Source organism: Prionailurus viverrinus, chromosome C1, assembly GCF_022837055.1.
Source record: "Prionailurus viverrinus isolate Anna chromosome C1, UM_Priviv_1.0, whole genome shotgun sequence".
Lineage (NCBI taxonomy): Eukaryota > Metazoa > Chordata > Mammalia > Carnivora > Felidae > Prionailurus > Prionailurus viverrinus.
The window spans coordinates 178,450,546-178,465,939 of NC_062568.1; the positions used below are offsets into that span (position 1 = coordinate 178,450,546).

General features: G+C 39.4%; 2 protein-coding genes across 5 annotated transcripts in view; one reads left to right on the forward strand and one right to left on the reverse strand.

The window, feature by feature from the left end:
* NASP (nuclear autoantigenic sperm protein) overlaps positions 1-15,394 on the reverse strand; it is a 42,721-nt gene that overhangs the window by 14,914 nt on the left and 12,413 nt on the right. For all 4 annotated transcript variants that reach the window (XM_047869499.1, XM_047869497.1, XM_047869498.1 and 1 more), the window contains 2 exons: positions 1,972-2,022; positions 357-467 (listed from right to left, as the gene is read on the reverse strand). In XM_047869499.1, coding sequence (XP_047725455.1) covers positions 357-467; positions 1,972-2,022 — 162 coding nt within the window. The remainder of the gene's footprint in view (positions 1-356; positions 468-1,971; positions 2,023-15,394) is intronic.
* On the forward strand, positions 11,178-13,453 carry LOC125172054 (SIN3-HDAC complex-associated factor-like). Its single transcript, XM_047869504.1, has one exon. It carries the CDS (start codon positions 11,243-11,245, stop codon positions 11,906-11,908), a length of 666 nt encoding a protein of 221 aa, XP_047725460.1. The 5' UTR covers positions 11,178-11,242; the 3' UTR covers positions 11,909-13,453.

Consider the following 15,394-nt stretch of genomic DNA (forward strand, 5'->3'; position numbering starts at 1 on the left):
AAGTCTCATCATTAGTTACAGGAATAAACTTGTACATGAAAAATATCCAATCTTTTAAAATTCTTTCCCCCACAAGACAACCATATATATACATATATATATACACATACATATATATTTGTGTATATATATATGTATTTATATGTATTTGAGCAGAGTGAGAGGGAGAGAGAATCCTAAGCATGCTCCCCACTGACAGTGCAGAGCTCAATGCAGGTTCAGACCCCAAAACCATGAAATCATGACCTGAGCCAAAATCAAGAGTCAGACGCTTAACCGACTCAGCCATCCAGGCACCAGAAGACAACCTTTTAACGAACAAAATATAGCACATCATATCAAAACATAGTACTTACAAAAGACTAGCTGCTTCCTGGAATGCATTGACAGCTGCTGGAATATCCCCCATCACCAGATGTTTCTGTCCTAAACCCAACAGTTTCTTAGCTTCATTATCCACATCCAAACTGCAAGAAAAAAGTTTTTCAAGTGTCAAATACTGTTTAAAACCCACATTTCTTGGAATACCTGCTATGTATTTTTTTAATTTTTACTTTAGAGAGAGTGCAAGCAGGGAAGAAAGGCAGAGGGAAAAGAGAGAGAATCTTAAGCAGGATTCTTCACATACAGCATGGAGCCAGCATGGAACTGGATCCCACGACCCTGGGATCATGACCTGAGACAAAATCAAGAGTCAGACAATCCACTGACTCACCCAGTGCCCTGAATACCTGCTACATTTAAACCATTATACTTTAACCTCTTTAAACCTCTGACCACTGTGGCAAGGCCTAGCTAACTCACATTTATTTATCACTATAAAATCAAAAGAAATCCTGGGACGCCTGGGTGGCTCAACTAAGCATTTAACTTCAGCTCAGGTCATGATCTCACGGTTCAAGAGTTCAAGCCCCACATGGGGCTCTCTGCTAGCAGCAAAGAGCCCAGTTGGGATCCTGTCTCCCTCTCTCTCTGACCCTCTCCTGCTTGCTCTAAAAAATAAACACTAAATAAATAAACAAACAAACAAACGTCCAGCTTCTGTTCAAGTCATGACCTCACGGCTCATGAGTATTCAAAGATAGGTTAACATTTGCCAGGCATGTAATGAATAAGGAGAACTAAGTAACTTACAATTTAATATTTTAATCAATGTGAAAAACCAGAAGACATTGCTGTCAGGAGAATGCCATACTTTATATATTTTTTAAATTTTTAATGTTTATTTATTTTGAAAGAGATAGAGACAAGAGCGTGAGCAGGGGAGGGGCAGAGAGAAGGAGACACAGAATACGAAGCAGGCTCCAGGCTCTGAGCTGTCAGCACAGAGCCCGATGTGGGGCTTGAACCCATGAACTATGAGATCATGACCTGAGCCAAAGTCGGACACTTAACTGACTGAGCCACCCAGGTGGCCCAAGACTATACTTTAAATTACACACAAGTATAGGGGCTTCTCTGGGTGGCTATGACCTCATTCATGGCTCATGAGCTTCAGCCGTGTCGGGCTCTGTGCTGACAGCTCAGAGCCTGGAGCCTACTTCAGATTCTGTGTCTCCCTCTCTCTCTCTCTGCCCCTCCCCTGCTTGTGCTCTGTCTCTCTCTCTCTCTCTCTCTCTCAAGGGTAAATAAACATTTTAAAAAATAATAATTAAAAAAAATAATAATAATGATACTGTGGTGCCTGGGTGGCTCAGTTGGTTAAGCATCCGACTTCGGCTCAGGTCATGATCTTATGGCTTGTGGGTTCAAGCCCCACATCCAGCTCTGTCTTGACAGCTCAGAGCCTGGAACCTGCTTCGGATTCTGTCTCCTTCTCTCTCTGCCCCTCCCCGACTCATGCTCTGTTTCTCAAAAACTAAATATTAAAAAAAATTTTTTTAATAAATAATGACACTGCCCTCAAGTTATATAGTTCTTAAGTTTATGTTCCAGAGATAAAATCTAACTGTACTCTGTAAACAATCTTACCTATCCACTTTATCTGCAGAGGTAGAGGGAGCAGGAGCATCTTCTTCAATCCTGTAATGAAACATTAAGAGGAAACAAAAAATGAGGTTATTTTAAGCCTGGAAATTACATAAATTAAGAAAAATATAAAGCCATAAAAAGAGGGTGCCTGGGTGGCTCAGTTGGTTAAGCATCCGGTTCTTGACTTCAGCTCAGGTCATAGCTTATAGTTCATGGGTTCAAACCCATGTTGGGCCTTATGCTGGCAGTGTGGGGCCTGCTTGGGATTCTCTCTGCCCCTCCCCCACTCTCACACTCTGGCTCTCTCTCAAAATAAATTAAAAAAAATTTTTTTAAAAGCCTTAAGAAGAGCCACCATTTATTAAATGCCTGATAGGATATTAAGATCTTAAAATCAATATTTACTTCTATTCAATCTTCACTCATTCAAATATCTGTTAAATACGTATTTGCTAGTCATGAGATATACTACAGTGATGGTCACATCCTAGCTTTAAGTTTATGATTAGGTGGATGAAAGTGAAGTATTTATTATAATGCAACATATGCATTACTGAAAAATCTCACATTCTGCTTCTCACTAAAAATAAGTTTTTTGTTCTTTAAAAAACAAAGAAGCAAAGTTTTCAAGAACATTCATTTTTTGAAAAGTTTTAATAAGTATCTTTAAAACATTTCATAGTTGTGGGGCACCTGGCTGGTTCAGTCAGTTGGGAATCCGACTGGTTCAAGTCATGATCTCATGGTTCCTGAGTTCAAGCCCTGCATCAGGCTCTGTGCGGACAGCTCAGAGCCTGGAGCCTGCTTCAGATTCTGTGTCTCCCTCTCTCTCTGCCCCTCCCCCACTTGCACGCACTTGCCCTCTCTCAAAAAGAAACAGCATGCGCTTGCTCTCAAAATGAAACATTAAAAACTTTTTTAATTAAAAAAAAAAAAAACACATTTCATAGTGGCGTTTACTGAAAAGGCCTAGAAATAGTGACCAATTCAGTAGCAAGGAGTACCCCACCCCTAGCACCCAGACTATATGCCTAAAATCCCATTCCTCACTAAAAGGAACCAAGATTCCATTGAGAAGTTAACAGATTCTAAGCTGGGACAGGGAAAACACAAAGGTGACTTTGGCTTTCATGCCAGAAAGCAACAAAGCTATTTCTAATAACAACTTAGGAGTTCTATATAGTTATGGTCATGCCAAAAGGAATTATAAAGCAAATATGGGGAATCCAGGGAAAAGCAGATGAATAGTTCTTTGTGCCATTTTTGCAACTTTTCTATAAATTTGACATGTTTCACAATAATTTACAAAAATATTACAAAAGCAGATTCAAGAGCCAGCCTGGATAAAATCCCACTGGTGAAAAGAGTCAGTTTGAGCACCAAAAAAACAACAGCTACAATGGATTGAAAACTTCGAATGTTTAAATCGATGCACTCTCAACGACACAAACAAAAACAAAGAACTCGTTACCTTTGAAGAATAATAGGAAACCACTGCATTATTCTGAAAATTAGTAAATAAAGTGAGAGAAAAGGCTACAATACAATTGTATTTGCATTTTCTTTACAATACAGTTGTATTTAAACAGGCTTTAAGATATGGTTGATTTAAGTTACTACTCAGGAATCCTGTAGATTATTTGGTATTAACTTAAATTCTTGCCATTTTAACCTGCTCTACTATCAGTTTTCATGTATATCCCAAAAGTAATATCCAGAGAAGGATATCATTTATGTCATTTATAAATGTGCCCCCAAAGCACACCAGATCTCAAATGAGACCCAAGAATGCTGTTAACTGGTGAAATGGAGAAAAGGAAAAGAAAGAACACACAGAAAGAGGCAACCTGACTACCAGGTACTTTACACTACCAAGTATTACTCAGAAGCAATAAATTAGAATTGGGAGTACATACCACAAGAAAGCTAGAAATATGATAATAAATAGAAGCTTAAAAGATAGGGGCACCTGGGTAGCTCAGTCGGTTTAAGTGTTTGATTCTTGATTTCGGCTCAGGTCATGATCACATGATTGGGAGTTCGAGCCCGGCATCTGCACTGACAGTGCAGAGCCTGCCTGGGATGCTCGTGTGGGCACTCTCTCTTCCCTCCTTCCGTCTCTGTTTCTGCACCCCCTCCCCCCAATAATCTCTCTCTTAAAATAAATAAATTAAAAAAAAATGTGTTTTAAAGGAAGCTATAGGGGCGCCTGGGTGGCTCAATCACTTAAGTCTCTGACTTTTGGTTCTGGTCATGATCTCATAGTTTGTGGGTTCAAGCATCAGGGTCTGTGATGATAGCCCAGAGCCTGGAGCCTTCTTCAGATTCTGCTTCCCTCTCTGCTCCTCCCGTGCTCACACTGTCTCTCTCTCAAAAATAAAATAAACATTAAAAAAAAGTTTTTTAAAAAAATAATGAAATAGGGGCGCCTGGGTGGCTCAGTCAGTTGAGCATCCAACTTCACCTCAGGTCATGATTTCACGTTCATGGGTTCAAGCCCCACATAGGGCTCTGTGCTGACAGTTCAGAACCTGGAGCCTGCTTCGGATTCTGTCTCCCTCAATCTCTTTGCCCCTCCTCTACTCACACTCTCTCTCTCTAAAAATAAACATTAAAAAAATTTTTTAATAAAAAATAAAATAATAATAATAGTAATAATAATTAAAATAAAAAGGAAGATATGGAAGATTAAAAGGGCTCTATTAGACAATTACTGACTCTCTCTCTCACACACATACACACAGAATGGAGTCCATTAGTTTTTCAAACTGGACTTTCTTCTTGTTTAGCTGTAACAAACTTATAAAGAAATGAAATAACACAAGCAAAATGGACAAAACAAATGATCAATGAAAAAACAGCTTACTCAATTCAGTAAATATTTAAATTCAACAGACATTTTAATTTTAGTGCCTACTGTATGCATTGGAGACAGTCTCCAACCAAACATTAAAACAGTAGAGGGGTCACTTGTTTAGAAGGACAGAGAAAGGGAGAAGAGATTACATGACAGGTGGGGACTAACTATATTGGAGTCAGAGTCCTAGAAAATGCTTAAATGCTTTGAAGATTAAGATAAAATTAAAAAAAAAAGTCAGTTACTTTCAGCAGAATCCCAAATCTTTGCTTCCAACTCCTAATCCTTTTGTGAATATATTAGTCAACAAGTTTGATGAAAAGCCCTGAGGAATGGGGAAAAACCGGGTTGAAAATAGAGAGACTTCAAAGCTAGAGCCATAGGGATGAGGCACAGTTTAAAAGGCAGTATTTAGCTGCAGGTAAGTAAGCAGACAGATAATCTGCCCAGAATCCTGGAATTATGGCTTTGGATCCTTATCTACAAACACTTTCTGACCTAGCCAGTGATGTCTAACCCCTTAGTGAAGTTAGTCATTCTGGGCAGATTCCAACACATAGCTCCTCAAATTACCAGTGGTTGAAGGACCAGATTTTTTTATTTCCAGTGTACAACAGATGGGTTTTTTGTTAACAATCACTCCTTGCTGTATTTTTTAAAATTTATTTATTTCAGGGGCGCCTGGGTGGCTCGGTGGGTTAAGCGTCCGACTTCAGCTCAGGTCACGATCTCACAGTGAGTTCGAGCCCCACGTCAGGCTCTGTGCTGACCGCTCAGAGCCTGGAGCCTGTTTCAGATTCTGTGTCTCCCTCTCTCTCTGCCCCTCCCCTGTTCACGCTCTGTTTCTGTCTCAAAAATAAATAAACGTTAAAAATTTTTTTTTTAATTTTTATTTATTTTTAGTAATCTCTATACCCAATGTGGGGCTCAAACTCACAACCCCGAGATCAAGAGGCATATATATGCTCTTCCAACTGAGCCAGCCAGGCACCCCATCAAATGGATTTTTATAAAATAATGCTCACTCCAGGGGTACCTGGGTGGCTCATGTGGTTAGACATCCGACTCCTGATTTCCACTCAGGTCATAATCTTGCAGTTGTGAGATCAAACCTGCACTGAGCATGGAGCCTACTTGGGATTCTCTCTGCCTCTTGTTCTCTGCCCTCCCCCACTCACACTTTCTCAAAATAAATTTTAAAAAATTATGCTTACTCCAAATTTTTATACTTCTCTCTCTGTAGACCAGTAACAAACAGTTCACAAACCACATTAGTCTATGGACCACACAATGTGGTAGTAACATTAAATGTCCAAACAGAGTATGAGCACTAAAAACAAACACATGAATGCTACATATACATGCTACAAACACTGAGGTACTCCAGTGGCAACAAAAATACACAAAATGTTTTATATCCCACACAAATGAGGGGTAAGTTGCAGTACTATTTAACTTTCACTGTTAGCCATGATGGAAGTTAACAGGTACCAGATTCACCCTCCCACCTCAAACAAATTAAAAAAATAGCCAAGTACATGAAACATCAGTTTTCAACAATGAACAGTAGTAGCACAGGGCAGTGATCTGAGAGAAGGGAAACAAATGAGATGAGTCCTACAAGTGTCCCCAACTTACTGCCTACAGAATTTTGTTCACAGCATAGAGGAGCAACCCAAAAGGAGTATTGTCTCACAGAATTGAGACAAGAGTTTGGGGCTTGGAGAGGCCTTGGTGGCTAGAATTTACAGGACAGAATGAAGAGATAGCAAGCTCAGATATCTGCAGAACATTCCCTCCAGCCTTTGGCTAACTGCTAATCAGCTTCTGCTTGAGAAAACTGAGGCCTATATAAGAATTACTTAGAAATGAGTAGATGAAACAATCTTCAGATATCACATAGGGTCTAGAATAACTCATGTTCCCAATAGCCAAGGTAGAAAGACCTATACCACACAGGCCAAGTACTGCTTTAGTAATGGAGTTAAATTAACACTGGAGACCTGTTCCAGGCCTGCCTAACAAAACATAAAGGCAATTCTCAATAGGACCAAACTGTTTCCAAGTAACTGCCTCCCAGAGTCAAAACAAACAACATACATACAGGGGCACCTGGGTGGTTCAGTCCCTTGAGCGTCTGACTTGATTTTGGCTCAGGTCATGATCCCAGGGTTGTGGGATCAAGCCCTGCATGTGGCTCCTGCTTAAGATTCTCTCTCCCCCGCTCTCGTCCCTCTCCCCCACTCATGTTCATCAAAACAAAACACACAAAAAACAAAAACCCAGCACTGCAACAAACCTCACAATGTCTGGTAAGTTACATAAGTAAAAAATTATCAGGCAAACAAAGAAGCAAGGAATTAAAATCCATAATAAAGAAAGGATATTCAATAGAAACAGACCCAAAAAGGACACAGATGACAGAACTAGACAAGGACATTAAGACAGTTATTTAAAATGTATTTCACATGCTCTGGGGCATTTGGGTGGCTCAGTCAGTTGAGAGTCCAACTTCAGCTAAGGTCATGATCTATCTCATGGTTTGTTGAGTTCAAGTCCCACATAGGGCTCTCTGCTATCAGCGCAGAGCCTGCTTCAGATCCTCTGTTGCCCTTGCCCCCGAGCATCTCTCAAAAATAAATAGAAAAATTTAAGAAAATGTATTCCACATACTCAAGAATGTAAAGCAAAGCATGAGCAGGAGAGAAATAGAAGATACTTTAAAAAACAAAGAGAAAGACTCAAGTCAAAACTTCTGGAGACAAAAATACACTTAATAGGATTAACATCAATCAGACTGTGAAGAAGAACATTATCAGGAATTAAAGATACTTGGGGCACCTGGCTCGCTCAGTCTGAAGTGCATGTGACTCTTGATCTTGGGGTTGTGAGTTTGAGATCGATATTGAGTATAGAGATTACTTAAATAAACAAACTTAAAAAAAAAGAATTCAAAAACAGCAGTAGAAACTACCTAAATGAAAACACAAAGATTTAAAAAAACAAAAAGAACAGGGGTGCCTGGGTGGCTCATTCAGTTAAGCATCTGACTTCTTGGTTTCTGCTCAGGTCATGATCTCACAGTTCATGAATTCGAGCCCCGCATGAGGCTCTCTGCTTTGGATCCCATCTCCCTCTCTCTGCCTCTCCACTGTTCTCTTTCTCTCTCAAGAATAAACATTAAAAAAAAAAAAAAAATAGAACTTTGTGAGTATGAAACACTAAGCATACAAACATACATGTTGACTGGCTGCCTGAAGGGATATGGATGGGAAAGGAAATATTTTTTTTTAATTTTTTTTAACGTTTATTTATTTTTGAGACAGAGAGAGACAGAGCATGAACGGGGGAGGGTCAGAGAGAGGGAGACACAGAATCTGAAACAGGCTCCAGGCTCTGAGCTGTCAGCAGAGCTGGACGCGGGGCTTGAACTCACTGACTGTGAGATCATGACCTGAGCCGAAGTCGGCTGCTTAACCGACTGAGCCACCCAGGCGCCCCGGGAAAGGAAATATTTAAAGGAATGGAGGAAAATACTTAAATGATGGCAAAACCAAAACAAACACAATAAAAACAATAAGCAGTAAGTTTACAAAATAAACAATGGCAGAAAACTTGCCAGTTTTGATGAAAAGTATAAATCTCAGATCCAAAAAACAAATCCCAAGCAAAAGAAATATGAAAAAGCACACACCAAAGAAAGCATTTCATAAATTGCTAAAAGGACTTGTGGCTGGCTCAGTTGGTATGGCATGCAACTCTTAATCCCAGGGTTGTGGGTTCCAGACCCACGCTGGGTGTAGGAATTATTTAAAAATAAGTCTTTAAAAAAAATGTTTTTTTAACATTTATTCATTTTTGGGAGTGACAGAGACAGAGCATAAGCAGGGGATGGGCAGTGAGAGGGAGACACAGAATCCGAAGCAGGCTCCACGCTCCCAGCTGTCAGCACAGGGCCGGACGCGGGGCTCAAACTCATGGACTGCGAAATCATGACCTGAGCTGAAGTCAAACGCTTAACCAACTGAGCCACCCAGGCACCCCAAAAATAAAAGTCTTTTTTAAAAGTTTCAGAAAACCAGTGATGGGGGGAAAAAAACATAAAAATCAGGCAAAAGGAAAAAAAAGAGACTTGTATAATCAGAGTAACAAATTTAAGAATGACAACTTGTTAGAAACAATGTAAGCCAAAACATAGTAGTCAGATCTCTAAAATGGGGGAGGGGGAGGGGTGGGCAAAACACAAAAAAATATCAACCTATTTTGTAGCTAATGAAGTATCTTTCAAATACAAGAAATAAATCCTCTTCATGAAAAAAATACTAAAAGAAGTCTAGACAGAGAAAAAATAATACCGGGTAGAAATTTGGATCTACACACCCAAAAAAAGGAGTTTGTATATACATAAATAAAAAGCATTGACAACAGTAAATGAGGATTGTAAATATATCTTTATTTATATTTATATAAATTTTTATATTTTATGTATTTATATATATTTTAAAATATATATAATAAATTATATATATTTATAAATATAAATAATATCTTTATTTTTTAAAACTTTTTTTTGAGAGAGAGACAGTGAGCAGGGGAGGGTGAGAGAGAAAGAGAGACACAGAATCCAAAGCAGGCTCCAGGCTCTGAGCTGTCAGCTCTAACCAAAGATGAAAAATCTACACACTGGAAACTATAGAAAGCTTATGAAAGAAATTGAAGACACACACACACACAGGAAAAATATTCCATGCTCCTGGATTGGAAGAACAAATGTTGGTAGAACGTCATTACTACCCAAAGCAATCTACACATTCAATACAATCCTTATCAAAGTAACACCAGCATTCTTCACAGAGCTACAACAAACAATCCTAAAATTTGCAGTGAACCAGAAACGACCCAATAGCCAAAGCAATCCTGAAAAAGAAAACCGAAACCGGAGTCCTCACAATCCCGGACTTCAAGATGTATTGTATTACAAAGCTGTAATCAAGACAGTATGGTACTGGCGCAAAAGCAGACATTCAGATCAATGGAACAGAATAGAGAACCCAGAAATGGACCCACAAACGTATGGCGAACTAATCTTTGACAAAGCAGGAATTGAATATCCATTGAAATAAGACACTCTCTTCCGCAAATGGTACTGGGAAAACTGGACAGTGACATGCAGCAAAATGAACCTGGACCACTTTCTTACACCATATACAAAAATAAACTCAAAATGGATGAAAGACCTAAATGCAAGACAGGAAGCCATCAAAATCCTCGAGGAGAAAGCAGGCAAAACCTTTTTGACTTCGGCAGCAGCAATTTCTTACTCAACACGTCTCCAGAGGCAAGAAAAACAAAAACAAAAACAAACTATTGGGACTTCATCAAAATAAAAAGTTTTTGCACAGCAAAGGAGACAATCAGCAAAACTGAAAGGCAACCAACAGAATGGGAGAAGATATTTGCAAACGACATATCAGATAAAGGGTCAGTATCCAAAATCCATGAAGAACTTATCAAGCTCAACACCCAAAAAACAAATAATCCACTGAAGATATGGCCAAAAGACAGGAATAGACACTTCTCCAAAGAAGACATTCAGATGGCTGACACATGAAAAAATGCTCAACATCACTCATCATCAGGGAAATACAAACTAAAACTACAATGAGATACCACCTCACACCAGTCCGAATGGCTAAAATGAACTCAGGCAACAACAGATGTTGGCGAGGATGCAGGGAGAGAGGATCTCTTTTGCACTGCTGGTGGGAATGCAAACTGGTGCAGCCACTGTGGAAAACAGTATGGAGGTTCCTCAAAAAATTAAAAATAGAACTACACTACGACCCAGCAATTGCACTAGTAGGTAGAAACAGGTGTGCTGTTTCAAAGGGGCATGTGCACCCCAATGTTTATAGCAGCGCTATCAACAATAGCCAAAGTATGGAAAGAGCCCAAATGCCCACTGACCGATGAATGGATCAAGAAGATGTGGGGTGTACACACACACACACACACACACACACACACACACACACACACACAAAATGGAGTATTACTAGGCAATCAAAAAGAATGAAACCGGGGCGCCTGGGTGGCGCAGTCGGTTAAGCGTCCGACTTCAGCCAGGTCACGATCTCGCGGTCCGTGAGTTCGAGCCCCGCGTCGGGCTCTGGGCTGATGGCTCAGAGCCTGGAGCCTGTTTCCGATTCTGTGTCTCCCTCTCTCTCTGCCCCTCGCCCGTTCATGCTCTGTCTCTCTCTGTCCCAAAAATAAATAAACGTTGAAAAAAAAAATTAAAAAAAAAAAAGAATGAAACCTTGCCATTTGCAACTACATGGATGGAGCTAGAGGGTGTTATGCTAAACAAAATTAGAAAAAGACAGGATTTTGGAAGACTACTGCCCAGAAGAAAAGATGTTTGGTTTTCACAAGCCAAAGATGTACCGAAGTATAGAGGGCTGCTGTATTTGCAGAGCTAAGTCCTCCAGTTCTCGATTCACTGACAGTAAACGCTATGAAAAGGACTTCCAGAGCTCTTTTGGGTCGCATGAGACTGGTTCAGGAGACATCTGTAATGCCTGTGTCCTGCTTGTGAAAAGATGGAAGAAACTGCCAGCAGGATCACAAAAAAACTGGAATCATGTGGTAGATGCAAGGGCAGGACCCAGTCTGAAGACAACATTGAAACCAAAGAAAGTGAAAACTTTATCTGGAAACATGATAAAAAGCAACCAAATCAATAAACTACAGAAGGAATTCAAACGTCACAATTCTGATGCTCACAGTACCACCTCAAGTGCCTCCCCAGCTCAGTCTCCTTGTTATAGTAACCAGTCAGATGATGGCTCAGATACAGAGATGGCTTCTGGCTCTAACAGAACGCCAGTTTTTTCCTTTTTAGATCTCACATACTGGAAAAGACAGAAAATACGTTGTGGGATTATCTATAAAGGCCGTTTTGAAGAAGTTCTCATTGACACACATCTATTCAAGCCTTGCTGCAACGATAAGAAAGCAGCTGCTGAGAAGCTGGAGGAGCAGGGGCCAGAGCCTCTGCCCATCTCCACTCAGGAGTGGTGACTGAGGTTTAGGTAAAAGGGGAACAAAAAAACGATTTAAATTTTGGAAAGAAAACAAAGCAACAAAACCCTCCTATTTTTAACTTGGATACCTGCTATTCTGCCAAAAGACACTTTCTAGAGTAGTTTTGAATGGGTTGTTATTTCTCCTCCAGTTCCACAAACTCTGAAGCCAGTGTCTAGCTTACTAAAAGAAAAAAAGTATACATAATATTTAAGATGCTGAGTATTTCACAGGAAAGCTGATGCTGCTGTAAAGTGCTCTTTAAGTCTTTTTTTTTTTTTTAATCCCCTTCTAATGAATGAATCTAGGGGAATTTCAGGGGACAGAGATGGGATGTGTTGTATGATAAACGTATGTAGTTTTAGTCTTTCTATATTGAGAAGCAGTGTTGGGCATTTTTAAGATGGCTGGCTATACTTGTTTTCCTTCATGATAATAAATTTGTCATAACTCAGTAACATGGACTTGCCCCAAGAGGTAGTTGTCAATAATTTAAGGTCTTGCCAAGGTTCTGACGATTCAGACCTGTACTACTGAATATTAAGCAGGACAGACTAAGCTCTCTGGTGCAAATGCCTCGAAGGAGTTGTTTCTAAACATACAGAGAGGTAACTTGAGTGTATATGTTGCATCCTCTGTCACCCCCCTCCATATTCATTTTTGATAAAGATTTTAATCTATATTGAAACTTCTAAAGCAGAATCAAAGCTCCTCTGGGGAAATGTCAAGTTTTAGGATAAGCAATCCTAAATGAAGAGAACCAAAGCATTACCGCATGGTAGAGATCACATTCTATTAAAAATGTTAAATTATCTAAAAAAAAATGTGCACGTCTTCAGGATGGCACACACAAAAAACAAAGGTTAATGCTGCTTGGGGCACATTTCTTAGAGGGCTTGCCTAGTGTGTAAATAATTGACTTTTGTTTGTGTTACATGACTGGTGACTTCATTGAAAATCTGCGCAATTCAGTTTTAGCTCTGGATTACTTCAGTTGACCTTTGTGAAGGTTTTGTCTGTGTAGAGTGAGTTGGGGTTGTTTGACTGGTTTTAACCTATTAGGGTCTGGGGTTTTTGTTTTTTTTTTCCACTCTAAAGTAAAATTCTAAAAGAAAAGAAGTGTGTGTTAATGCTGAGTGGGCTGGTTTAGGTTTGACTTCTTTTAGTCAGGCTTTGTGAACATTGAGATGTTAGATGATGCATCCTGAACACAGAGCTCTTTGATTCCAAAATCTTCATTTGAGGCCTTTTTACCTGAACCCAAACCAAAGTACTGTCATTGCCTCTTTTCTAAATGTTCAGGAATATAACCTATCACTGGTTCAGACCTCTCATAATTAGGGAGGATCATGTGCCTACCTTATAATAACATGACTCAGTGATTATTTTTAAAACTGGATTTTAAAAATTAGATAGTATAAATAACAGTAAGGAGTGAGCCATTTTTTACGGGCACCATATAGTTTTATAATTCTTAATCTAAACTTAAAATTTTATATTTCTTCCTTATGGCAAAAACTACAAGCCACCATATGCACAGATTACACCATGAGTTGGGTTGGCTCTCCCACAGCCTCTGAGGTGAATTACAAGAGTCCCAGCCATTATCATATTCCTCCTGTTGTTTCCAAATGGTTTTTTTTTTATTTTTTTGTACATTTTGGCTACAGTATTGGTGGTAGAATATACTATAATATGGATCATCTCTACTTCTGTATTTATTTATTACCAGACCTCAACCACAGCCTTCCTTTTCCCCTTCCACCTCTTTGCCTGTAGGATGTACTATATGTAGTCATGCACTTTGTATTAATATATTAGAAATCTACAAATCTGTTTTGTACTTTTTATACTGTTGGATACTTATAATCAAAACTTTTACTAGGGTACTGAATAAATTTAGTCTTAGTAGAAAATTAAAAAAAAATTAGAGAAAGAAAATGGCCTACGACTTCACTCATAGGAGGAATTTAAGATACAAAACAGATGAACATAAGGGAAGCAAAAGTAAGAACAGGGAGGGGCAGGGTGTCTGTCGATTAAGAATCAGACATCAGCTCAAGTCATGATCTCACACTTCATGGGTTTGAACCCCATATCTGGGTCTTTTCATTCCAGCTTGGAGCCTGGAGCCTACTTCGGATTCTGTCTCCCTCCCTCTATGCCCTTCCCCTGCTCGTGCTCTCTCTCAAAAATAAATAATAAAACATTAATTAATTAATTAATTAATTAATTAATAAAACAGGGAGGGGGACAAAAGACTCTTAAATACAGAGAACACACTGAGGGTTGCTGGAGGGGTTGTGGGTGGGTGGGGATGGGATAAATAGGTAAGGGGCATTAAGGGGCATTAAGTGCTTGTTGGGCCAAGCACTGGGTGTTATTTATACATAAGGGATGGATGAATCACTGGAATCTACTTCTGAAATAATTATTGCACTATATGCTAACTTGGATATAAATTTAAAAATAAATAAAATTAAAAATAAACAAACATACAAACAACTCTCTCCATAGCATGTATCTTTTGAAAAACAGTTACTTTCTCATTTGTTAACAGATCAATTTTATCTTAGGGCACCTGGCTAGCTCAGTCAGTACAGCAAACAACTCCTGATCCTGGGTGGTGAGTTCAAGCCCCACATTGGGCCAAGAGCTTACTTAAAAACAAAACAACACATTATCTTGAACAGTTTATTTTCAAAGTATCTGCTAATGGGTTTACGACTGACAACCATTGTTTTCAACCTAATGTGGCTAACAAAGAGCTAGGAATACAAACTATAAAAGGGTCAATTCTGCTATTGTCTTGCTATTTGTGCTTGCATTATCACCTTCAATCCACCATTTCTAAGCCCAGAATCTTTTAAACACATTGTCCATTTTTATAAGAGCTAGTTTAAAACTGGAAAAAAAAAGTCCTATCTAGACTTACCATGGTGATCATTTGGTAATATGTACGAATGTTGGATTGCTATGTTGTACACCTGAAACTACTGTCAATTATATCTCAATTTCTTTAAACCTAATCTTAATGGGTAAAGATGTGGCACATATACATAATGGAGTATTACTCAGCCATAAACAAGAGCAAGATCCTGGTGCCTGGATGGCTCAGCTAGTTAAGCCCCCAACTCCTGGTTTCAGCTCAGGTCATGATCTTGCGGGTCTCCCCCACATCGGGCTCTGCGAGCCTACTTGGGATTTCTCTCTGCCACTCCCTGGCTCATTTTCTCTCTCAAAATAAATAAATAAAACTTAAAGAAAAAAAAAGGGAGCAAGATCTTGGGGTGCCTGGGTGGCTCAGTCGGTTAATCATCCAGCTCTTGATTTCAGCTCAGATCATGATCTCACAAATCCTGAGTTCGATCCCCACCCTGGGCCCTGCACTGACAGTGCAGGAGTCTGTTTGGGATTCTCTCCCCCCCTCTCTCTCTGCCCCTCCCCTGCTTGTGTGCTTGCTCTCTCTCTCTCCCTCTCAAA

What these genes read in the sequence shown, in the direction of transcription:
- LOC125172054 (XM_047869504.1), top strand. Translation starts at nt 11,243, where the DNA reads ATGTTTGGTTTTCACAAGCCAAAGATGTACCGAAGTATAGAGGGCTGC.